The 26583-nt window shown below is 41.1% G+C and overlaps 1 protein-coding gene across 7 annotated transcripts; it reads left to right on the top strand.

Annotated features, from left to right (window-relative positions):
* Nucleotides 1-26583, top strand: zmynd8 (zinc finger, MYND-type containing 8). Of its 7 annotated transcripts, none has more exons than XM_033626878.2 (21): nucleotides 1-124; nucleotides 5385-5452; nucleotides 6374-6525; nucleotides 9500-9643; nucleotides 9852-9965; nucleotides 10489-10554; nucleotides 10762-10854; nucleotides 10954-11041; nucleotides 13471-13526; nucleotides 13656-13733; nucleotides 13853-13968; nucleotides 14051-14550; nucleotides 15292-15426; nucleotides 15591-15746; nucleotides 21837-22370; nucleotides 22514-23035; nucleotides 23214-23410; nucleotides 23953-24033; nucleotides 24144-24222; nucleotides 24329-24568; nucleotides 25723-26583. In XM_033626878.2, exons 1-21 carry the CDS (start codon nucleotides 111-113, stop codon nucleotides 25896-25898), a joined length of 3609 nt encoding a protein of 1202 aa, XP_033482769.2. In that variant the 5' UTR covers nucleotides 1-110; the 3' UTR covers nucleotides 25899-26583. The 7 variants fall into 7 exon arrangements, with proteins under 7 accessions (XP_033482769.2, XP_033482765.2, XP_033482771.2 ...); XM_033626874.2 differs by having other exon boundaries at nucleotides 9422-9643; XM_033626876.2 differs by lacking the exon at nucleotides 1-124 and adding an exon at nucleotides 956-1082 and having other exon boundaries at nucleotides 9422-9643.

Here is a 26583-nt window from a genome sequence, read left to right as displayed (position 1 = left end):
GTGAGTCGGACAGCTTGGAGAGCCGTGGCTGTGCTCTGAGCAGGGTGAGGGCTGACAGGCTGTCCTCCATGTTTTAATAAGCATTGACATATCACACAGAGTTTGTAGCCATGCATCCACAGAGGTAAGCCTTATTTTCATTCTTTTACATATACAACACTGTTGATAAGGCACCAGCCACTGTGTGTGATCCATGCCTGAGTAATAATACAGGTTTGTCTGACAGACTGGGGGAGGGGGAAGAGTTTTTGTCACCCCACAGCACAAGAGTGGAGCTTGGAAAGAGAGCATAGCATGGTATAGTACAACAGGCTGCTAACTGGGTGGCTGTCTAGACACATACATTAGGGGGGCACGGGTCAAGTGTAAGGTCATTGTATATTCAGAGTGTACTGACTAGGAAAACCTGCTTTCTTTTGTCAAGATCAAAAGAGGATTGAGTTTGTGGCTGCCCTAGGCCTGTGCTGTCAAGATGGCAGGCCTGTTGAGGGATCCATGCAGGATGGGAGAGACAGGGAGCAGTGCAGAGGGGAGTCCCCAGAGGAATTAACAGATGGTAAACTGACAGCACAGCAAGTTTAATTTAGGCCTCAAACTGGCATGAGAGCAAGGCAGCAGGGCACTGTTGTTAATTGTTTGTAGGACTAACATGGCAATGAAGAACTGTAAATCATCTAATTTTTCTACACCTTACCCCAAAACCCAGTTTACCTCACCACAATTCCCTTTTTTACTTGGTGAATAAAAAAAATGCTGTTAGGGGCCTAATCCTGTAAGCTGCTCACCAGTTTTCTAAAATACCAGTTATCTACGGACTAAATATGCCATAGCAGCTTATTTATCACAGGGTTGAAGGAATTGCCTGAGCCTAATGGTGTGCACTGCCTCCCAGTGTTGTTCTCTGCTGCCGAGTGTCAGCCATTTTAGAGAGCTTCCCCTTTCTGTCCCTCTGCTCCAAGCACACTGAGTATTTGTATGTAAGAGAGAAGGAAAGAAGAAGGGAAGGACTTCCTCTGAAAAGGCTCTGCATAGAAACCTCATCTCATCCAGAGAGGCTTGAAAACCTGTTTGAAGTCGACCAGGTTAGATTGAATTCTCTTTCTCATGATGTTGGTTTTCTGTATGCATGAATCAGATATAAAAATGATTACATTTAGTTTATGATTGTATCTATTTCAGCCTGTTTATCAGTATTTTTATTTTTATTCTGGAACATTAAATATATTCCAAGTGGGATATGTGATTTCTGTCATTATTAGAGGAGGATGTCTGACAAAGGCTCTGCTTTAAGTATAAACAGGGGAACTATGGCCTGGATATAATGGCGCACATAATGTTGCTTGACCAGGGTTCAGGAGCAGTCTGCATTGACTGAAACAGCAAATCCCCCCTCCCTCTGTGTTTTGTGAATGGTGCTTGGTAATTCGTCTAATCCCCTTATTCCACTGTGGTGTGGGGATTGGTGTGGGCACACTTAAATCTGCATCACACTGATGCACACAGCCTATTTAGTTTGGTGTCTGTCATTGAACTATCCAGCAGTTGACCTTCTTGGACCTATGTAGATGATGAAGTTGGCCATGACATTTTGGCCTGGATGTTTCTGTCTTGAACGATGTTTTATACTTGTGTTGCACTGATTATACCAATGTGTTTTAATTGTGTGCGTTGTTTGTATTCATGCTTTGAAGGTCTGTATTGATTAAATGAAATGCATACATTTGGTCAAGCAGAAATAACTCTCAGAAAGATGGAAAAATGCATATTTTTTCTCTCAGTTATTAACGGTGTATTAGACTTTTCATCTTTATTTTGCTCACATCCACATCTCCAGGCAGATATTGATTATGAGACAGTATATGCTGAGGAAGCATTGCAGAGAGAGGGAGGGAGGGAGTTATGCTTTCCGTGCTGTCTGGGAGGCCTGTGACATTTTCAGTCCCGTCTTTGTGTCCAGTATTAGGCCCATGCTCCATATCAACATGCTGGGGCACATAATAAGCTGTATGTGGTCTTTTACAGCAGATTCGACTGGTGCCGTGTGTACGTGCTGTGTGTGCGGTGCGCACAGTGGTCAGAGAGAGGGAGAGAGAGGGAGAGGGAGAGAGTGAGTGTGTTCAAAATGGATGCCATACACATACACTGGCTGAGAGCACAGCGAGGGAGGGAATCTGATCCTCTCCCTGTCAAGCCTGTAGAGCTGCATCTTACATGTCTGATAAAAGGCACACGACCGGTATATGTCTGTATGGGGTTTAAAGGGAGTGAGAGACTCGGTTTTCAGGAGGTTTTTAGAAACAGTGAGGATCAGTCCTCTCTGCATTGCAGCACTGTGGCTGAGGAGAGCGGGGAGAAGAGAGCCTGTGTGGCACACCGAGCTGAGCACCCAATCAGGCACCTCCGTGTGGTGCTCAAGCCAATCGGCAGCCTGCAGCCGAGGTTAAAGATTGACAATTGCAGGAGAGAGCAGCAGGGAGAGAAGGCCTTCTGGGAAACCTGGACCCATCTTTTCCCTCATCCCCCAACGCCCTCAATAATTGAAAAAGATTAAAGAATAGGCTGAAGAATCTGTATGTGAGTAAGGAAAAAGGTATGCTGTTGATTTCCTACATTGAAGCATGGATGTTGTGGCAGTGGTGGGTGTGGAAAGGGTTGTATCACTAGGTTACAATAGGCTGTTTGTGTGCTCTGTGGTCTTTGATTTAAAAATGTTTTTGTCAGAATGGGCAGCATTGATTTTTGTCCTTGTGCCTGTCCCTGTCTGTCTCTTTGTCTTTTGATGCTGTATTTCCTGCCCTGGACAGAACAGGATGCTGCTGGGGTTGATTGTCTGAGGCTGTCCAGACAGGTTAGATGAGGAGGCCAGTAAAGCCATTTCACTGCACTCCTGTCTGTCTCTGCAGATGTGCTGTGTTCCTGTCTGATATTTCATCCTTCTTTAGTGATGGAGGAGCAGGAGGGTTAGGGGGGGCAGGGGGTGGTGAACAAGACTGTTGAAATGGAAAATGGAAGCAGTGTTTTTGTTTTCGGCGAATGCCTTTATATTTTTCACACAAAACATCCAAATGGTGCTTTACTTGGTAGTAAGTCAAACAAAATTTGGCAGAATTGAAGCCATCTGTACGGTGAGGCCGGTGCAGTTGCTGTGGCGTCAGAGATAGTGGCAACAATAATAGGATCGACAACAGAGCGCCTGCAAACCAAGGTGAATCATGTTGAATTGATACTAAGAAAAACCTGTTGGGCAGATTTTGAATAGAAGGTAGTTCACAGCAAATTGTAGGTTGCATTTCAAGGAAATGTTTCTCAACACAACTGTGGCTGTGATTATGCAATCCATTATGATATGCTGTCTGTTATTAGGTCACTGATCATTGAATATTACGTGGTGTTAAAAGAAAACAGGGAAGTCTTATTTACATGTTTTTCACTTGTTGGGTGTCAGAAGGTTCAGACACTGCAGAATCTACTGTTCTGTGTTTTCGTGTTTACTATTTATAGATCCTCTGTCAGTGGGGAAAGGTGCCTGCTATTTATGATTGGAGAATGGCCTTACACATTGAGCTGCTTTTGCTCCTCTATTGGTTGGCTTGTATTTATTAAGTCTAATATACAATCATCATTTATTTAGCTGTGTTACCAGCATTGTCAGTCATGATGGGTCCTGAAAGTTGCAGTTTATTTTTGGTAATAAGTCTATACAGGACCCGTATCATGTCTGGCAGTACAGTATGTTTGGCATGAAGCATTTTGGACTCTTTACAGACGTTTCATGCAGCATAGTTTATTTATTTTGTAATAATTGTTTTAATGTATTGAAATTATGTGACCTTGAGCAGAGCAGAAAACATTGAAAGCAGTGTTTTTGTCAGCTGCTTACAGTGCTGGTGGATTCAGAATCTACAAGTCATTATTCCGTTGTAACCATTCACAGACACAATCTGGCAATCTGTTCCTGGTGATCTCTTCATTTACTGACTAAAAGGAATATTTCACCAACAAAATGACCATTTGTAAATCAGTTAGGCATGCTGTGTTACCTTGAAATTGTGAAGACAAAAAACTTGAACTGTTGATTTATTGACTGACTGGGGATCGTGAGAAACAACAGCAGAAACAAACAAACTCTCACACAAGTCATGCAGTATAATCCAGGTCTCATTTATCTAGTTGTATGTTCAGTACTTCCCAAACACATGCATTTTCGATGAAAAACAAAACAAAAACGTAATATAATAACAATATATATCTCACCGGGATCTTCCTGGCTAATTAAAGGATGATTTAAAAAATATATATATATTGAAGTCTGGCTTTGAAGAGTGTAGATAATTTTCACTTTTAGTTGAGTATGTATAGCATATAATTTTTATATAGTTTTGCTGTTGTTAAATGCAGACCCCAGTTAATCAATACATCAGTATGTTCACAGTTTTCCATGGAGGCATAGGAGTTTTTTTCACACAAACTTAGGGTTACAGGCCATGAGCAATTGATATACAAATGCCAATTTTGTGGATGAAGTATTTCATTATTCACTGATATCATTCAAAGCCGTTGAAACCTACGTTATAAGCATAGCACTTTCTCCATCCGTCTTCAGAAGTAGTTGTGATGTAATACTGTAGATGTGTTTTAATACATTTTTTATAGAGGATTTATGATGGTTCTGTTCCCAACTGAGCACCCCAAATCTAACCAGAACTACATTGTTAAGAGACAGCCTGCCGGCATAGTTGACCTGTCTTGTCTAGAATAACCCCGTTGTGGTGGGATGAGGGACATGAAGAAGATGGTGAGACTGTTTAACAACAAACCTCTGCAGGAATGTGTTACAGTCTTAACACTTAAAAAATAAGCTTTTACATTTCCACTAATGAGGCATACAACTGGAGGTCACTAATAATCACAAATTGTTTTTTGTTTTTGGTACCTCAGTCATTTTTGTTCAGATTTTAGCTCAGATAAGAAAACTTGACACTGTTTGTGACTTTTTAATTGGGTTAAAATATTGATCTGGATATTTCAGTTGGCCTTCAGTGGCAGTTTAGCGAGCTACGCTTATAAACCAAATGCATACATTAGTGATGTAATTGTTCTTTTAGCACCTTAGTGTACACAGGGGGTGGGGTGGGGGGTGGGGTTTGCTTTTATAATATAGAGTGAAGAGAGCGGACAGGAAATAAGTGAGGGGCAAACATCTTAATCTTCTCGGCCACCACGCTGTCCCAACTAGAATGTACCTCTAAAGAACGTGTTGTTGTAAGGAATATTTTCAAACAACGTTCTCCAGGATAACAGCATGATTAATGGATATGAGAACTCTTCAGCTGTAGGTTATGTTTGACTGGTAGACTTTTGACCATGTTCTTATTTTGCATCAGTTTGGCAGAGGAAGAGGAGAAAACTGAGGTTACCACGGAAGAAATGGAGATTTCAACACGGTCCAAAGGTGAGAACACACTGTACAAGTTTGTTTTTGGATAGGTTGGCAAAGCTCTGTTTCTATACTTGTGTAATTATTCAATGATATGTGCAGTAGTTTGGTTGTAGTTGTCTTGGTTTTATATTTCATGTATTATGAGGGGTGTCATGATTCTCCAAATTCACAATTTGATTTGACTTTGGATTTTAAGATCACAATTTGATTAAATTCTTTAATTGAACTTTTTTATTTCAACACAGGCGGCTATGCCACTGTTAGACTGTTGAGTCTTAATTTGTTAGGATCAACAGATCAATAGTTAGATATAACTGCCTTATTTTTTGGACCACATGAGGCCGTGTGGTCAGTTTAAAATAATTTGTTTAAAATGTATTAACAATAACTTCTTTCCTAAGTCAACTGGGGACAAAAAGTAGAGCCACTAGGTGAAAGAGGGGTACTTTAAAACAACAGCTTTAGTTTCCTCCCCTTGCTTCACTTTTACTTTCACTTCACTCGTGTAGCCCATAAACTGTTGTTTTTCTGTCAACCACACCTTTGTTGTTTACATAACCCCAGTGGAAGGCAAAATGTTGCCACACTGCTGACTTCAGTGAAGCAGGAGGTTCCATTTTTATTGTTTTTCCGGTTTTCAGTTTACCGGTAAGCTAAGCTGTGTTGTCTTTCAAAAGCAGAGCAATGGTGGTGGTGGAGATCACAAATCCTGCTTCTGATTTTGATGACCAAAATTAAATTGATTTTTCGATCCAGAATCGAATCATGACACCCCTATATATTATATAACTCACCATGCTTACTGTCTTCACCTGAGGGGGATCTTTTAGAGTGCTGGAAAACTCTGGTGTGTGATATCTGTTGTTTTCCTGCCTTAAGTAGGCCATCAGTGTGCCCTTCCTGGTTTGTGTAATCTTTGACCTTTGTCTGCAGTTTCAGACACAGGGTCAACAGAACGGATGACCCAAAAACGAAAGATGCCAAGTCCCTCTCATTCGTCTAATGGTCACTCGCCTGCTGAAACATCCCCTTGCCCAGTGAAAAAGAAGAAGAAACCAGGTGCTATGAGCAGCAGCAAAGACCAGGTAACAATCACCAACAAACAGGATTTAAACCTGCTGTCAGCCTGACTGACTGATTGTCTGTCAGACTTAAACTAGACAGTAACTCGATTTTTTTTCATGGTCAAGAGGTCAAGCTCTTTGAGTAAAGATGTGAATGAACCTTGTATTCAGATTATGCAGTTGTGTTAAAGGCTCAGTTCACCCGAATCACCAAAAACACTTCTTGCCTCTCATGCCTAATGTGAATAATTTTGATTTTACCTGCCAAAGGTCTGCGATGCCTGCAACTGAGACTGCTTCAACTGCTTCAAACATGGAATTTTGGCATAAAAGTGATGTGTTTGAAGTGTTTGATTTGCTGTTAATTGGGGATGAGTTTGACCCCAGTCGAATATTGCACCGGACTGACATTAGGTTTAATATTTTACAGAGATTTTTTTCTGTTTTCTTTTATATTCTTGTTGTGAGGTTATATGAAAATAACAATAAAAACACAAACATCTTACTCAAGAACTTGATTTTATTCTGCAGGATGGTAGTGCATAATCTGCTGCTAGTTTTCTTATTTATACTGTTGCCAGATAAGAACTTCCTTTACTGTAAACAACAGTATACTGTTTTGTTTCAGCAGGACATTTTAGATCCATGGGGATACAAAATCCTGTCGAAAACACTCTTGAAAACAATCTGCTGCTGATATATTGTTATTCAGAAATCAAAATATCACAAGCTTTTACATCCAGACCCTCAAGACCAGTGTATTAGACGATAGAGCTCATGTACGATGTCAGCAAATAAAGAACCTATCTCAGATATGATGACAGGTTATGATGACAGTCTTTTTGCTGTGGGGAGAAGTGATTGGTTGTGATCAGTGATTCATATTCTGTCAATATTTTAAAGGAATACTTCAACCCCCAAAACAATCATATGTATATCAGTTACTCATCCTGTGTTATGTTTTTCTCACATGCCTCCCTCGAGAACAAAGTATGCAAAAACAGAGAAATTTCTTGATGATTTAGAGGAAATGAGAGCTGGATTTAACAACAGCAAACTGTATCAAAACATTCGTTTACAAACACACACATAGATCGTGCAGTATAATCCAAATCTCATTAATCCAGTGATATGTTCAGTACTTCCAAAACACATGCATTTTTGCTAAAACATTATGATTTGAAACAATTCAGCATAACCAGTCTCACCCACAGATGAGTAGCGCACCTGTGCAATTGCAAAAGTGATTTAAATATTACGGTTCTAGGGAAAATGCATGTGTTTGGGAAGTTCTGAGAATATGACAGAATAAATGAGACTTAGATTATAGTGCGCAAGTTGTGTGAGCGTTTGTAAACAGATGTTCTAATACAGTTTTTCTGTTGTTAAAAGAAGACCCTTACAACTTCAATTCAACAATCATTTTCTTGAAGTTTCATGAAGTTTTCTTCATGAATTCAGTGTAACATGGGGGGAGTAATTGAAATATAAATGATCATTTTGGGGGTGAAGTGTTCCTCTAAGGCCAGTTTTATTTAGGGAAGGTTCACTGAGCACGGATGCTTTTTTGCAGGAACACCCTGCTTCACCTCAGCAAACATTAGGCACAGTTAGACACATCCACACCCAAAAGCTTCCCAGTTTAACCACAGTCTACACTGTTGGCCACTTTGCAGCTCCAGTGGAACAGATAGAGGTGAAGGTCTTTCAGTTAAGAAATTTAATTTCTTGTAAAAAGTGAGATGTTTTGTATTTTCTTCTTCAATGCGCCCCTCTGCCATTAACTTTCACCAGTGCTCTACAGTTTGCTCCAGGATCGAGTGCTTTATAGTTTTGTTAAACTGGCATCAGGGGTACGAAACAATGTCTTGTGACACTTAGGCAAAGGTATTTCTTTGCTTTATATAGACATTTAAGCTCTGAACTGTTCTGTTTCTTGGTCATTTGCAAAATTATTGCTGTTTTAAGTATGAATAATGGCATGTTTTTATATACCTGAAACTGTTTGCACTTTGTTACATGCTGTTATGATTCCAGCTGTTGTAAGTCTGATTCCTGATTCCTTTAGGGGCTAAATATTGTGATATTATGACAGTATATCCTGAGCTAACCTGTGCTTTTTACCTAGTGTCTGCTGCACTGAGATCTAAATATTTAAGTATTTCAGGAACAGTATGACATGCACAATTACCTATTAGTGTGTTAAGTCTCTGTAGTTTACAGTGTGATGTTTAGGAGTGTCTGCCATATGAATAAATGTTGTACACTTTTACACAATTGTTCAATCTCTTTGGATACTACTGGTATCAGTAATTCAATAAGTGATCTGAGGTATGATAAAGAGCTATCTGTGCACCTCTAGTTTTAACAAATGCTTTTGTAGTTGCAACTATTTTAGCAAAATTCTCTGCAGTCTGAGAGAGTTCAAAGTGCATGCTTTGCTTCCTTTGTGTGTAAAGCAGTTCACAAATGCACAGTAGGTAGATGATTGCTACTGTCTTTCACTTGGCTCTTTAAGATGACCTTTGTAAATGATTAGTAGCCACTGTAACTAATTGAGCTTTTACCAGTCTAATCAAGGCTGATGGTGGTGTTCTGAAACACAGACTCAAATCAGAGACCTGAGCAAGTCACATCATTTAGAAAAAGTATATATCCAGACCTGTCGTCTTTTGAGTTCATTTCCATCACAATGGAAAAATGTGATGCTGACTTTTGAATTTCTCAGCTCATCAACCAGCAGTGAGAGTGTAACACTTGTTCTGACCAGGGCTCATAGCAGTCTGTGTTTTGGACTTTAGTGACTGTAGTGTGCCTTTTTTGATGTGTGCTGTGTGTGCATGTATGCTTGGCTTCTCTAATCTCTTGCCTGATTTTGACATTCCCCAACTTTGTCTTTCTTTTGCCCGCATTCCAGTCAGAACTAAGACATGGTCCCTTTTACTATGTGAAGCAGCCAGCACTCACCACAGACCCTGTTGATGTTGTACCGCAGGACGGCAGGAATGACTTCTACTGCTGGCTGTGCCACCGCGAGGGCCAGGTGCTCTGCTGTGAGCTCTGCCCCAGGGTGTACCACGCCAAGTGCCTCAAACTACCAGCTGAGCCCGAGGGCGACTGGTTCTGCCCGGAGTGTGAGGTACTCACCCAAGAACGTGTAGATGTGTGGGCTGTGTAAACCACATTTCAAAGCAGTTAGTCTAAACCTGTTGTCATATTTGTTTAATAAGGAGGGCCTCTCAGTAAGTTTGGACGATGTGATAAAAACATGTTGAGCCTACATAGATTTTGTGCCACAATGGGATAAGAACAAAGTTTTCAACTATTTTCCTCTTGATGTCTTCCAGAAAATAACAGTTGCTGAGTGTATAGAGACTCAGAGCAAAGCCATGATGATGCTAACTATAGACCAGCTGTCTTACCTACTAAAGTTTGCCCTTCAGAAGATGAAACAGCCAGGTGTAAGTACTCAGGTCTCTCTGTCTCTATATGCAATTCATACTGCCAAACTGATTATATTGTGTCGAGGCATACAGTCTAATTACAGATGGGGTACACTGTATATTCTCATTTCTGCCTTTTCTAATTGAACATTCAGATTCTGCAATTTCGTTATGCTTGCATAATGACAAAAAAGCTCTCGAATCTTGAATTTTGAGATTTATCACATGGATATTGGCATGTGTTCTTTTCTGGCCAAACTTAATTTTTAGATTGCTTATGCAACCAAATGACACGTTTTTTTTCTGGTCACCATATTCCCATCAGTCGTGCCAGATGTTAAGATCTGCACCCTGAAGTACTACCTGTCCACATATCGGTCCAGCATGAGATATTATTGACTTGCATGTGCAAATTATTTCTAATAACAGAACTAACAATCATAGTCATTGTACTATAATGGGCCTGTCATGGCTGGAAACCATGAAGGTAAACATGCTAGCTGGTGGTGAGGATACAGCTGCCCCTCTCACTCTCTTGCAGGATCATCCCCGCTTGTCATCTCGCTCCCCCCATGCAGCTTCCACGCAGAGAAAGACTTTTAATTGGGTAATAAATTACACCACTAACAAGACCCCGTCATGATTTCTTCCTCCACTGGTTTTTCCTCCTTTTGTTTGAAGCGGCTTATAGATTTTTTTGGGTGGTAGCATGGTGGTAGCATGTTCATGTGCGGTAGAGGGGAAGGTTATGCACTAAGTCTGGTCTGACGGTTTTTTTTTCTTCACTATCTGCTCTGTCTACTAACCTTTGCAGACCGAACCCTTCCAGAAACCTGTCTCTCTTGAACAGCATCCAGATTATGCAGAGTACATTTTCCACCCTATGGATCTTTGCACACTTGAGAAGGTAAACCACCAGCTGTCGCATATTTGTCTTTGATAATATGAATGTACAAGTGTTAAAAGGTTTGTCAGTCGGACTCCATCTTTTCTTCTTGCATCACAGAATATAAAAAAGAAAATGTATGGCTGCACAGAGGCCTTCTTGGCAGACGCAAAATGGATTTTGCACAACTGTATTATATACAATGGAGGTACGTTTCATTGTGTGGACACCATATTTAGAGTAATCCTGAGTAACACAGACTAATTCCTGCATCTTAATTTTATATACAGTACAGGCCAAAAGTTTGGACACACCTTCTCATTCAATGCGTTTTCTTTATTTTCATGACTATTTACATTGTAGATTCTCACTGAAGGCATCAAAACTATGAATGAACACATGTGGAGTTATGTACTTAACAAAAAAAGGTGAAATAACTGAAAACATGTTTTATATTCTAGTTTCTTCAAAATAACCACCCTTTGCTCTGATTACTGCTTTGCACACTCTTGGCATTCTCTCCATGAGCTTCAAGAGGTAGTCACCTGAAATGGTTTTCCAACAGTCTTGAAGGAGTTCCCAGAGGTGTTTAGCACTTGTTGGCCCCTTTGCCTTCACTCTGCGGTCCAGCTCACCCCAAACCATCTCGATTGGGTTCAGGTCCGGTGACTGTGGAGGCTAGGTCATCTGCCGCAGCACTCCATCACTCTCCTTCTTGGTCAAATAGCCCTTACACAGCCTGGAGGTGTGTTTGGGGTCATTGTCCTGTTGAAAAATAAATGATCGTCCAACTAAACGCAAACCGGATGGGATGGCATGTCGCTGCAGGATGCTGTGGTAGCCATGCTGGTTCAGTGTGCCTTCAATTTTGAATAAATCCCCAACAGTGTCACCAGCAAAACACCCCCACACCATCACACCTCCTCCTCCATGCTTCACAGTGGGAACCAGGCATGTGGAATCCATCCGTTCACCTTTTCTGCGTCTCACAAAGACACGGCGGTTGGAACCAAAGATCTCAAATTTGGACTCATCAGACCAAAGCACAGATTTCCACTGGTCTAATGTCCATTCCTTGTGTTTCTTGGCCCAAACAAATCTCTTCTACTTGTTGCCTCTCCTTAGCAGTGGTTTCCTAGCAGCTATTTGACCATGAAGGCCTGATTTGCGCAGTCTCCTCTTAACAGTTGTTCTAGAGATGGGTCTGCTGCTAGAACTCTGTGTGGCATTCATCTGGTCTCTGATCTGAGCTGCTGTTAACTTGCGATTTCTGAGGCTGGTGACTCGGATGAACTTATCCTCAGAAGCAGAGGTGACTCTTGGTCTTCCTTTCCTGGGTTGGTCCTCATGTGTGCCAGTTTCGTTGTAGCGCTTGATGGTTTTTGCGACTCCACTTGGGGACACATTTAAAGTTTTTGCAATTTTCCGGACTGACTGACCTTCATTTCTTAAAGTAATGATGGCCACTGGTTTTTCTTTAGTTAGCTGATTGGTTCTTGCCATAATATGAATTTTAACAGTTGTCCAATAGGGCTGTCGGCTGTGTATTAACCTGACTTCTGCACAACACAACTGATGGTCCCAACCCCATTGATAAAGCAAGAAATTCCACTAATTAACCCTGATAAGGCACACCTGTGAAGTGGAAACCATTTCAGGTGACTACCTCTTGAAGCTCATGGAGAGAATGCCAAGAGTGTGCAAAGCAGTAATCAGAGCAAAGGGTGGCTATTTTGAAGAAACTAGAATATAAAACATGTTTTCAGTTATTGCACCTTTTTTTGTTAAGTACATAACTTCACATGTGTTCATTCATAGTTTTGATGCCTTCAGTGAGAATCTACAATGTAAATAGTCATGAAAATAAAGAAAACGCATTGAATGAGAAGGTGTGTCCAAACTTTTGGCCTGTACTGTATATATATATATATATATATATGTCTTTACTATGTCATAAAAAAATCACTCGGATCGCGCTTTATTTTTTTATGCAGAGCTACATGTGGGTTTTATTTCTGTAACAACAATATCTTCACAATAATGTTAGCTAGGTTGCTAAGCTAACGCTACGTTAATAGAGCTTATTAAAGTTAGAAAACACAACACTTAGCAGCAAGTTTCATTGTCTGGCTGATCTGCTTCCACAGATGGGCTTTTCTGTCTTTGTTGTGATAGTTTCTAACATACCATACATCTCGGGTTAGACAGTAGCTATTGGAGCAGCAGTGATGACACCAGCGCGTTTCTGATAAGTTCAGAGATTTTCAACTGGAAGCACTCAGAGTGGGCTCACAAAAAAGCTGGAGCGCTCTGAAATAAAACGCTGGGTGCGCCGCTTTTTCTCTAGGCGGCAACATATTCTTACTCCTCATTGCAAAAAGACACTGGCTGCTGTGTGGACTCAGGCCCAAATTGATGTTCGTGAAATCAGCTGTGTTCCACTGTTTATTATCAGATATTAATTACTTATTTTGTTAGTTTTGAATTAGAGATTGCTTAGAATAATTAATTTGAAACAATAACATGCTGCTATCATGTAATACAATTCCACTGAATGATGATTTACAATAATATTGAATTATCGTGCTGCCTTGTGTGTATTAAAATTGTGTAACATCATTCATGTCCTTGTTTCAGGTAATCACAAACTGACAGCTACAGCTAAAGTGATAGTAAAGATCTGCGAACATGAGGTTGGTATGTGGTTTGGGTCAAAAAAGATTTTTATATTCAAATGGGATTCTTATTTGCTGATTGATTTAAATCACTAGACGTGACAGCTGAAACTTCATTTCATTTGTCTTTTGATTCTTTAATTACAGATGAACGAGATTGAAGTTTGTCCTGAGTGTTATCTGTCTGCTTGCCAAAAGAGAGACAACTGGTTCTGTGAGCCTTGTGTAAGCTAGTTGAGTAACTTGACGTTTCTGTTGATGATTCCACCAGGTTGTTTACCCTTTTAAACATAGATCACTGGAATACAACCACTTAGTTCCAGTGTTTTACTGTATGTCTGCAGAGTAACCCACACCCTCTAGTGTGGGCCAAACTGAAAGGATTTCCATTCTGGCCTGCTAAAGCTCTGCGGGACAAAGATGGACAAGTGGATGCTCGCTTCTTTGGTCAGCATGACAGGTATCAGCCCTTTGTGCTTCAGTTACTCAGTTACTTGGGCACATTTCAAGCTTTGTTCATAATGTGAATCTTTATCCTTCAGGGCTTGGGTTCCTTTAAACAACTGCTACCTCATGTCCAAAGAGATCCCATTCTCTGTGAAGAAGACCAAGAGCATCTTCAACAGTGCCATGCAAGAGATGGAGGTCTATGTGGAGAACATGAGGAAGAAGTTTGGAGTGTTTAACTACGCCCCCTTCAGGACACCATACACTCCTGACAACAACTTCCAGATGCTGCTGGATCCCTCCAACCCCTCATCCACTCCAATCAAACCTGAGAAACAGGAGAAGATCAAGCTGAGCTTTGATATGACGGCGTCACCTAAGATCTCTTTGGCCAGGACCATGTTGTCTGGGGCTGGGGTGGGAGGGAGCACAGCAGGCCGGCGGCTCCCTCTCAGCGATATGCCTCGTTCCCCTATGAGCACCAACTCTTCTGCCCATACTGGTTCGGATGGAGAGCAGGAGACAGCAGACAAGCCCCAGACAAAAGCTGCAAACAGCCAGTACAGTGCAGGAGAAGAGTCTATGGACTGTACAGGTATTTCAACATGTGTATCTCAGCAAAAATTGGAACGCTGAGTGAGTGTTGTTTGAACGTCAGAATGTCCTGTTATGGTTAAAAAATAGTTCAGAAATTAAAGTTGTTGCAGATGTTACCTGGGCGTTGAAGAAAGACTGAAATATTCCATTAGCACAAACAAATAAACTATCAATGACTCACTCAGGAGTCTAACCCCAGTCTCCTGCGTGAGAGTCCTGAGCCCATTCATCCACCATTACTTCTTCCATGTGAGGCCTTTGTCGCTCTTTTTTATAATGTTACCTGACTTTCTGGCAGAAAGCTCTAAAGGCTATTTCTCCCATGTGTGATCAAAGACAGCTTGGATTAAAAGTTTTGTCTCTCTCTAACACCACAGGCTTAAAACGCGTTTTATATATTGACAAAAGGGGTGTTGAGTAATACTAGTCTTTGGATGTGGAATGGGTGTCACAGTGTTGCCGTCTGATCGCAACCATTTCACAACCAAACAAATAAATTCTCAATAAAAATTATACCATATTAAATAGATGCATTTGATTTTTTTCATAGCAATAATATGATCAATACTGCCCGGTCTGCCTTGATCATTATTGGATGGGGAAGCAATGTCACCATCCAGCTGTCCACCTCATAACCGTGTTGCAGTCTGACCAATATTTGCTAAGAATTTAGTGTAGCAACAAGAATGTTGTGTCAAATGGAAGGAAATGTAATTAAATGGTAAATATCTCTGAACAGCATCACCTGCCCATCCTCGACCTGGTCCTGCAGGCAGTTCCTTGGACAGCCCTAAACCATTCCACTCTCAGGCTCCTGGCGCTCCTAAGCAGGAGAAGGCACCACCAACAGGAAGCATTCTGAACCTCAATCTAGGTGAATCTTTTATGGCAGTTATGTCATATGCATTAAAATGTTTAATAATGTCCATTCTCTGTGAGCAAATACAGGTCACCATTAGACACGTTTCTGCTAGAAATAAAGTCTTTCTCTTGTGCAGATATTGATGTTTGGAATTATTTTGCGTTGTATTTTTCCAGATCGGAGTAAAGCAGAAATGGACCTTAAGGAGCTTAGTGAAACGGTTCAGCAGAAACAAGGAGCCACACCAGTCCTCACCTCTCCGAAAAGACAGATCAAGAGCCGCTTCCAGCTGAACTTGGACAAAACCATTGAAAGCTGCAAGGCACAGCTGGGTTAGTAGAAAACACAAAGAAGAACATTTCTAAAGCATATCTGTAATGTTTTTATGGTGAGTTGTTTATTTAAATCAAACAAAATCGTAGATCATCAAACACATAAAGAACTCCACTCGGAACAAGAAATATTCACCAGAAACAAAAAAAGACAAATAGGAAAAACAAAATGAATAATACAATGATGATAAGTATAAATAAATGAATACAAATACTACATACATACTACATACATTCATATTAGATAAATAAAATAATGACAAAGAATAATACAACACATAAAAAGGTCAAAATACATAAAAACAATAACAAGTCACTGTGACTGCACAAATAAACAAAACACCTTAGACTCAGAACAGCATGCAGTCATTAGTAAATCCACAGTAACGAATGGCCACGATGACATCAGAGACCACAGAGACAACAGACAACAATATTTGCTAATAACAAACATACACATAGTAGTATATGTACATACACATACAAGTACATGTATGCATAGTTTAACCCCTGGATGATCAGTAGCTATAGTCCAGTTACTTATAATATTTAACATTAGCCCTATTAATTCTGGCAGTGACCCTTTCAAGTAAACAAACATCTGGGGAAACAATACAACAGTGTGACCAGTTTCATTATCAATACTTTGCTGTTGAATTGTTGTTCAAACACTAGTTAATGTAGTTACATCATGACAGGCTTGTCTGCTACTTGCCACGGAGCACCTCTTCTGAATGTCAACTTAAGTTGTATTAGGTCAAAAAAGTCTATGCTTAACTCTTTTTATTGAATTTCAAAGCTTTTCAACAGTCATTAGTGTACAAACAGTGTTAAGTGAAACAGGCAATTTTTAAACATCAAACCCGCTTTCCCACCCCCCACCCCCGTACCTTCACCCATCTCAGGTCATGAGGCACATAGAGACAAGTGAGTAAACAAACACACCAAAAATAAATAAATTAAATAAAATAACATAAAATAAGTAAATAAATAAATAGAATAAAATAAAACAAGGGGGAAAGAGTCAGAAAGGAAGATGATATGGGTAGTTGATCAATCCTCTTCTGGGTCTGGTATAATGTGTAAGAGGTCAATATATTCCAGCAAAGGGTTCCAGGTATCCTGGAATTTCCTTATCGAGCCCATGAGGGAGAATCTAAGTTTCTCAAGTTTAATGTTATACATAACTTCTTTAATCCATTGATTGTGTCCCGGGGGAGAAATGTGCTTCCACCTAAGCAAAATTAAGCGCCTGGCCAACAAAGTCGTGAAGGCCAGAGCTCGTTGTGCGGCAGCAGGGAAGCCAGCGTTGGGGGGAAAGCCAAAGATAACCGAAAGAGCATTGGGAGTAATGACCACACCATAAGCCAAGCTTATTGTTTCAAATATGTTTGACCAATAATGTGTCAATTTGGGACAAGACCAGAACATGTGAATGTGATTAGCAGGTGACTGTTTGCACCGGTTACAGGAATCACGGACATCAGGAAATATTTTGGACAATCTAGCATTAGTATAGTGGATTCTGTGTAGAATTTTGCATTGGATTAGCCCATGGCGGGCACATATGGAGGAGGAATGGACCAAGTCTAGAATGCACTTCCAGTGTTCATCAGGTAAGTCTGTCCCCAGGTCACCTTCCCAGGCATTTTTAACACGGTTAAGGAGGTCTTGACTGACCGAGTCCATGGAGCCACAAATAACTGAGATGCCTTTCGTCTGATTGGGATCCATATTCAGGAGGATATCGATCAGGGTTTCAGGAGGGCGATTGGGGAAATGAGGAAACTGTTTTTTAATGAAATCTCTAATTTGAAAAAAACGAAAAAGGTGAGAGTTGGGTAGATGGTATTTAGTTGAGAGCTCTGCAAAAGATGAGAAAATGCCATCTGTATATAAGTCATTAACAGTTACTATGCTGTTGTTAAACCAGGTTCGAAATGCTGAATCTGTACTCGAGGGTTGAAAGCCATGATTGTTAAGTAGTGGGGCAAGACTGGAGGGTCTGTGCAAGCCAAAATGTTTTCTAAATTGACCCCATATTTTAAGAGAATTAGACACAACCGAATTATTTGTAACGGATGTGGAGGGGAGGGGTAGCTGGGAGCATAATATGGAATGTAAAGAGATTTTGGAGGCCGCCTTCTCCAAGTAAACCCATTCAGGTAAATTATCAGGATTGCCACCCATCCAGTATGGGAGTTTTTGGATGTTGGCTGCCCAGTAGTACTGAATGAAGTTTGGCAGGGCGAGTCCACCCCTACATTTTGGATGTGAGCAGGTTTGCTCCCCCAGAGGAATTTGGAGACCATCTTGTCTAAATTAGCGAAGAATGCTTTCGTAATAAGTACCAGAATCTGCTGAAAAAGATATAAGAGCTTGGGTAGAGTAATCATTTTAATCAAGCTTATTCGGCCCGCCAGAGACAGAGGCAGGGAGGACCAGCGATCGAAATCGTCCCCAATTCTTTTAACCAAAGGGGTGAAGTTTTTACCAAAAATGTCAGACATAGAAGTTGTTATGAAGATACCTAAATACCGAAACCCACCCTCTGTCCATTTAAAGGGGACAAGGGACCGTGGGATCTGTCCTGCCAATGAGTTAATCAGTAGCAGTTCGCTCTTTTGGTAGTTAAGTTTGTATCCAGAATGTTTACTAAACTGTTCTAAGATACGAAAAACAACAGGAAGTGATGTGACAGGGTTCGATATGTACAGTAGTAGATCATCAGCGTAAAGTGATAATTTGTGTGTAGTATCAAACTGCCTAATGCCCTCGAAGCCCTCGTCTGCACGTAACCAAATGGCTAAGGGTTCTATCGCAATTGCAAACAGTAATGGCGACATCGGACAGCCCTGTCTTGTACCTCGCTGAAGGGGAAAAGAGGGTGACTGCATATTGTTTGTTTGCACTGATGCCACTGGGGCAGAGTACAGTAATTTAACCCACAAGATGAAATCTGCCCCAAGGCCAAATCTCCGCATGACTTCAAAGAGGTACCTCCATTCCACCCTGTCGAAGGCCTTTTCTGCGTCAAGCGAAACCACCACCTCTGGAGTATTTGGGTCAGGCATATTAAGAATGGAGTCTTCTGGTATTGTGAGATGACTGCCTTCCTAACATGAAGCCTGTTTGGTCAAGTGAAATGATATGGGGCATTACTTGCTGTAGACGAAGAGCAAGAACTTTAGATAAAATTTTAAAGTCTACGTTTAACAGTGAGATGGGTTTATAATTATTACAAAGTAGGGGGTCTTTATCTTTTTTGAGAATAAGCGTGATTGTGGCTTTCGACAGGGTGTCAGGGAGGCGCTGGTCCGAGAATGCCTCATTATACATGCTCTGCAAAACTGGAGAAAGAAGAGTGGAGAATGTTTTGTAAAATTCCATGGTGTAGCCATCTGGGCCAGGCGATTTGCCACTTTGTAGCGACTTGATTGCCTCCTGTATTTCCATAGTAGATATGGGCCTGCCTAGGTCCCTGGCGAGATCAATGTCAATTTTGGGAAAACTAATCTTGTCCAAAATACTGTATTCTATGTCCTGGGGGGAGTCTGAAGTGTACAGTTCAAGGTAAAACCTGGCAAATGTTTTATTAATATCCTCTGGGTCCAACAGGACCTTGCCAGATGAGGATTTAACAGCTGGAATCACTCTAGAAGCAGCTTCTGCTCTGGCCTGGTGAGCCAGGAGTTTACCGGCCTTCTCTCCCGATTCAAAGAAGCGTTGCCTGGACGGGAGTAACTGTGTTTTAGCTTTATTTGTGGAGGCAAGGTCAAATTCTGCCTGAAGTTGAAGGCGCCTTTTGTAAAGGTCAGGGTTGGGATCAATTGAGTATTTGTTATCAACTTCAGTAATTTTCTGCAGTAAATCTGCCATATGGGATGTTTCAGTTTTCTTCAACTGGGAAACATAGGATATAAGTTGGCCTCGCAAATAAGCTTTTAAGGCTTCCCAGAGTATTCCCCTAGATATGTCCGGTCTGTCGTTTATCTCAAGAAATAATACAATTTGTGAGTGTAAAAATTGTTTGTACAAGTCCTCAGCCAATAATGTAGAGTTAAATCTCCAGTGCTTAGGGAAGTTGTACCATCTGATGAGGCTAATGTCTAGAGAGGTTGGGGCATGATCGGATATGACTATGCTCTGATAGATGCAAGAGTGAACTTTTGGAAGTAGTCTATTGTCTAGGAGAAAGAAGTCTATGCGGGTGTATGTGCGATGTACATGAGAAAAAAAGGAAAATGCTTTACTTGTGGGAAATTTGTGTCTCCATGGGTCGGACAGCCCAAGCCGTTTAGTAAAGATGTCTAATGTCTTAGCTGCTTTGGACAAGGGTGACATTTTGCGTGAAGATCTATCAAGGTCAGTACCCTGAACCATGTTAAAATCCCCCCTATGATAATAAAGTGGTTTTCAACGTCAGGAAAGGATGTAAAAAGTCTGGCTATGAACTGGTCATCGTTCCAATTTGGAACGTAAACGCTTGCTAGAATAACAGGAGTGTCCTGTAGTCTACCGGATACAACAACGTAGCGGCCATCGGGGTCCGCTACTGTTTTAGATGGTTCAAATATTATATTTTTGCGAATCAAGATGGCAGTGCCTCTGGTTCTTTGATTAAATTTCGAATGAAATAAGTGGCTGACCCAGCTTTTTTTAATTCTTGCCAATTCCCTGTTACGAAGGTGGGTTTCCTGAATAAAAAATATGTCCCCCTTTAAAAGCTGTAAATGGGTCATAATCCTGTTAATTTTAGTAGCACAGTTCGCCCCCTTAACATTCCACAAAATAAATCTGATATTATTGTTTAAATTAGCCATCTCTCTTTGTTTTAACAGAGTTGATCAAATTCAATAACTGTAACGGAGGAAGGTGATGTGAGGGCTGGAAAGGAGTAAATTGACAAGATGACCATAGGAACAACAAAAGGGAAGAGGGGTGAAAGCAACAAAAGAAAACAAAACAACCACCAGAGAAACAAGGGGGAAAAAAAGAAGAAATAGAAAAAAGAGGAAAAAAGAGAAAGGGAAAAAAAGAAAAAAGCATACATACAAACACACAAATAAACAAGTCCCCAGACCTGAGTATCCCCAGCATTGAACGTCATATGTGTCCTTTGCACAACGGTGCTTCGTCCTTGCACCTGCACGCTCACTTCTGATCCCAGCTCCTAATGTTTCCTCGTCCCACAGTTATTAACAGATAGCTCACGGACAGAGCTATAAACATGTACAACACACCCACACATGTGTATACTAACTAGTATAATGAACAAACAACAGTCACACAAGTGGCCCTGAGGATTTCTCTAAAACAGGATCCTGGTTACTGCCCCATAATTTGTCAACATATGTTCCATATGGCAATCAAAACAAATAAACAAAAATATCCAGATTACAAACTGATTATAAGTCCACATAAAAAAAAAATACAGAGCAGGATTAAAACTAAAGTGCAGACCAAAACAAGGCATTGTTTTGGTCCCCCCCCCCCCCATAACTATAAGTCTACATAAGAAACTGAGCAAAACTAAAGTTAAAGTGCAGACCGAGACGAGCCCGAGGGGGGTATCTGACTTAAAAAGTGACAGAGAGAGTGAAAACATAACATCACAAAGATTACTTCTCAACAATTTGACGCTGTCAGGGCCGCATTAAATGATAACAGTAGTTATAACGTTATAACAATAATTATAGTGAGACCCAGAGGTATCAGCAAGTCCACCAGAGCTCTGGCTATAACATTGTCGCTTACCTCTCACACATGTCAGTTGTTTTAATTAAAAGTCTATGCTTTTGATCAATATCTAAGCCCCATTTTAACATCACATTTTTCCGCCCCATTTCACTCCCATTTGCTCCCCAATACACAATGCTAGCATTGTGTCAGAAACAAAAACATTGGATTGGTTGATGCAGCCTATCACAAGTCTCTGGCATCAGTTTAGAGCTTCATGTCACCAGCTTCCACTGAAAGTGATTTGTAGCCTGTAGCCATGTCGCTCGTAGTGTGAACACAGTATTGATATCTGAACCCTATAACACTGAATGGCGATGTGATATTTCCCTCCTATTATATTGTTTGCAGGTATAGATGAGATCTCTGTGGATGTATACAAAGGCGTGGAACACAGTGACTCAGAAGACTCTGATAAATCAGACTCCAGTGACAGTGAGTATGCCAGTGATGAGGAACAAAAGACCAAGGATGGTCAGGATGCAGCACCCGATGATGAAGCCCAGAAGGAGCCTACTAAAAGTAAAGTCAAAGAACAGCCTTCCCCGAGCCAAGATAAGGAAGGTAAAGCTGATACGCTTGTGGCATCTGAGACTGCAGCAGGTGACGCCACTACAACACCATCAGATGCTCCAACTAAAGAGAAAATAAGCACTGATTCAGAAAAAGAAAGTCCAGAGAAGACCAAAGCACCTCCAGCATCACCTGGTCTAAGAGAGAAGGCTCAGGCAAAGGAGGAGGCAAAGCAGCCTGTGGCAGTGGAGGACTCTGACTCAGAGAGAGAGCTGGTTATTGACCTTGGAGAGGAACAGGGAGGCAAGGACAGGAAGAGGAGCAGGAGAGACAACACCACTGCTAAAGAGTCATCTGCTGGTAAACCTGAAGGTAAGAGTTGTACTTTTCACAGCTGATCCCACAAGAAAGAATCAAACACACGCAGAATGTAATGCCCATTTTTGAATGTATGTAACATGGGAAAACATCATCAGTGTTATAACTGGTAAATAATGTAGGTATTTCCCTTGTAGGTAAAGCCCCGACCCCATCAACACTGCCATCTCAAAACAGTACAGCACCTTCCACGCCCTCCAGTGTTTCCACACAGTCCCCTATGGCCATTCCTGTCACCATGGTGTCCTTCACTGCTCCCTCACCCGCAACCATAAGCCTTGCAACTGTGTCCAGTGCCACCGCAACACCCCCATCTTCCTCGTCCTCGTCCTCAGCCTCCACCACACCAGCTTTGAAGAAACAGCGTCCTCTGCTGCCCAGAGAGACAGTGCCGGTGGTGCAGAGAGCTGTTGTGTGGAATCCCACTGCTAAGTTCCAGACCTCCTCTCAGAAATGGCACATGCAGAAGGTGCAGCGTCAGCAACAGAATCAGCAACCTGTGGCGACCACACAGATGCAGGCGTCATCTCCCAGGCATGGCCAGGCTCAAGTGCTGACACAGACACAGGCCACTGGGAACGGGTCGACAGCGGTGTCCTCATCTTCAGCACAGCAGTCTTCACAAAGCACACGCTATCAGACCCGACAGGCCGTTAAAGGTAGATAAAACGTTATACACTTTGCATGCTGACAATATTCAAGCATGACTTCACAAAGTGTGTGGGCCTGTGTACATAGTACATTTAATGTTGTTTAGAAAATCTTACAGTTTAATCTCTACAGCAACAAATGTGTTTTTTCATTATGTTTCTGATTAATGGTCTTCTCATATTCCAGCTGTTCAACAAAAAGACACTCCACTCAGCACATCCACGTCAGCTGTCACCTTGGTATCCAGTAGTCCAGCTTCTGTAGCCATGATGGCAGCATCAAGTTTAGGTACAGCTGCTACATCTTCACCAGTGGCAACAGACCTGTATATCCCCACTGCCTCGGCGGATGTGGCTGCAGATATCGCCAAATACACTAATAAAGTTAGTATGATTTGTTGTTTACAGTTGAGTTAGCACTGACTGGCCATTCTCTGGCTAAATAACCAAGATGAAAACAAGAGTGGCGTAAGAGCTGTTTGTTTTATGTCAGGGGTGGGGGTGTTTTTTTAAATTTTATTTTAAATGGGGGATCCCATTTTCTACTTAAAATGGGACTTGAAGATGACAAGACAAAGAAACCAGATTAGTTTTGCTAGTAGGGGTGTAACAGATCTGAAACCAAGACTTAAACTGCTACATGAATATCTACGGCCTCTTGTCACTGTAAATTATGGCCAATGAGCCACCCTTGAATGTTTGAATCTTTTCAAATGAAAATGAAAAATAAAAGTTATTTACTATTTTTTTCCCAGCTATACATAAATTGTTCCAAATCGTCAACCCAAAACTGACTTACATACCAAACTATGAATTTTGTGTACTGTGGCACCCCTAGTTGGTAGTTCACATATCATTCAGATCCACCCATAAAATATTTTCTTCTTGAATGAGACATCAGTATTTTATGGTCTGCTCTTTTTCAGATAATGGATGCAATTAAAGGTACAATGACTGAAATCTACAATGACCTTTCTAAGAGTACGTCAGGGAATACAATAGCAGAGGTAGGTGTTTTCTCTTGGCCCTGTATAGACTCAAAACACTTCAGATCATCACAGTGGCTTTGCATGTGACTATTTACTTACCTTAATGTGCCCATGGGTTTTTAATTCAGATAAGACGGCTTAGAATCGAAATAGAAAAACTGCAGTGGCTGCATCAGCAAGAGTTGTCAGAAATGAAGCACAATCTTGGTGAGAACTTCAGTGATCAGCAAAATACTACACATGTAGTCTTCTTCTTCCAAAACTGTGTAATGAGTTTTACTACATTTGATCATGTTTGTGCACTTCACTGTAGAGCTGACAATGGCAGAGATGAGGCAAAGCCTGGAGCAGGAGCGAGAGAGGTTGGTGACTGAGGTGAAGAAACAGATGGAGCTGGAGAAGCAACAAGCAGTGGATGAGACAAAGAAGAAACAGTGGTGTGCTAACTGCAGGAAAGAGGCCATCTTCTACTGCTGCTGGAACACCAGCTACTGTGACTACCCCTGTCAACAAGCCCACTGGCCAGAACACATGAAGTCCTGCACCCAGTCAGGTAACGGCGTGTGACAGCATCAGCATGCTGTTGATGACATTCACACAAGCAAGAGCTATTGTTTTTTAATGCCTTCGCGCCGGTGTTAGCTGTGGCTGGAGGCATTATGTTTTTGGGTTGTCTGTCCGTCCGTCCCATTCTTGTGAATGCGATATCTCAAGAACACCGTGATGGAATTTCTTTCCGTATGGCAAAAATTTGGTCAAAGGTCAAGGTCATTGTGACCTTGTGTCCATCTCATTCTCATGAGTGCAATATCTTAACAAGGCTTTGAGCGAATTTCCTTAAATTTGGCACAAACATCCACTTGGGATTAAGAATGAACTCATGAGATTTTAGTGGTCAAATATTAAGGTCATTGTGACCTTAAAAAACATGTTTTGGGGAATAACTCAACTAGCTGGGGCATAACTAGCTACTTATGACCTGTTGATCAGACAACTTCACACAAATGTCTGATAGAATAAAATGACAAAGTAATGACATTTTATAGCCAAAAGGTCAAAGGTCACCTTCACTGTAACATAATGTTCTGCAAAACCACTTTTTTTGACCACTTTATCGTCATAACTCAGGAGCAGAAGGGGAGACATTTCTTCAGATACTGAATTGATGACACTAATCTTGGGTGACCACTTTGAAACAGGGTTTAGATTTTCTGTGCTGCAGGGTTGCAGACATGTGTGAAGCAAAAAAAGCAGCCGCGCACATCCAAATAGTGAAGAAGGTACTGGACTAAAAGAATTAAACTAAACAAAGAAAGAAAGAAAAGTCTGCACACTTCAGCTCCCTATTTAAGGTCCATTTATTCCATCATCATGGAGTGACGTTTCAGGCCACAGGTGCCCTTCTTCAGACCCTGCTGAAGTGTGCGGACTTTTCTTTGTTTGTTTAGACATGTGTGAAGCAACTATGTTTTAGCAACAACCATATTTGAAGCATTGTCAACTGTCATGGCTACTGAGTCTGGACAGACATAGATGTTAACTGCAACTGGACTGGTTCGTAGAAGCATGCAACCGCGGGGCGGTAATTCTAGTTTTTTCAGCTCGTAACTCTGTCTGGAAGTTTCCAGTCCTTTGCTTGACTGCATAATCACCAGCTTCATATTCATGCATGTAATCTAAATTTTTTCACTTTTGTTCTATTTGTAGCCACAGCCCCGCCACAAGAAGCTGAGGCTGAGTCGACAGCAGACCTCCCAAACAAAGGTTTAGGGCAAACTAGCAGTGGCCCGATCTCTCTCAGAGACACGCCAGTCTCTGCACCATCAGACAAAGACTGTGAAATGGAGAAGAGCACTGATAACGTTGCTGTCACTTTGTCCTAAACAAGCTTATCATACTTGAAAATGTAAATGTGTATAGATTGTTTTTTTCACTCTAAGGATATGTCTATGTAAATTGTTCTGTTCAAGCAAGGGAGCAATCTAAATTTGTTTTATTTATATATTTTTTGTTTTCAGGGCTCACACACTGTCCCCACTGCACAGCGGTCTTCACATTTTAAATGCGGAAACAAGACTGACGGCAGATAGTTAGTAACCACTAGAGGGGGCAGTTTAAACAAATGTATACTGAATATTCATGCACTCCTTTACAGTCTATAGAGAGCTGTCATACAGAGATCTTAAGAGCATGCCTGAGTGTCACATACACATAGTGTAAAGGACAGCAGTTTAACAGTTTAAGACTGCAAAAATGTAACCCGTGTTAATGGACCACCCAGATTTAGGTTAGACTGTTGACAGAAATGTCTGTAAATTCCTTATTTTGTATTCTGTTAATTTATTTGTTATTCTAATGTTGCCTGCTGTATACTGCAAAGACAATAACAAATACAAACATTTTAAACAAGCTGTTTATATGGTTACACCGTGGTCTCATTAGTTATGAAGCAGTCTGCAGAGTATAGTTTACACTAAAGATCGAGTGTGCACCTTGTTTTTTAAAGGCCCAGTGTGTAAGATTTAGGGGGATGTATGTACAGAGATGGAATATATTATTCATGACTGT

The sequence above is a fragment of the Epinephelus lanceolatus genome, chromosome 1, assembly GCF_041903045.1.
Source record: "Epinephelus lanceolatus isolate andai-2023 chromosome 1, ASM4190304v1, whole genome shotgun sequence".
NCBI classification, from domain to species: Eukaryota; Metazoa; Chordata; class Actinopteri; order Perciformes; family Serranidae; genus Epinephelus; species Epinephelus lanceolatus.
This window is presented reverse-complemented; position numbering and strand designations above follow the sequence as displayed.

Bases quoted from the DNA above. Each gene is read 5' to 3' on its own strand.
- zmynd8 (XM_033626874.2), top strand. The intron at 9,966-10,488 runs GTAAGTACTCAG...ACTCTCTTGCAG, and splicing joins AGAAGATGAAACAGCCAGGT to GATCATCCCCGCTTGTCATC. The intron at 23,411-23,952 runs GTTAGTATGATT...GCTCTTTTTCAG, and splicing joins TCGCCAAATACACTAATAAA to ATAATGGATGCAATTAAAGG.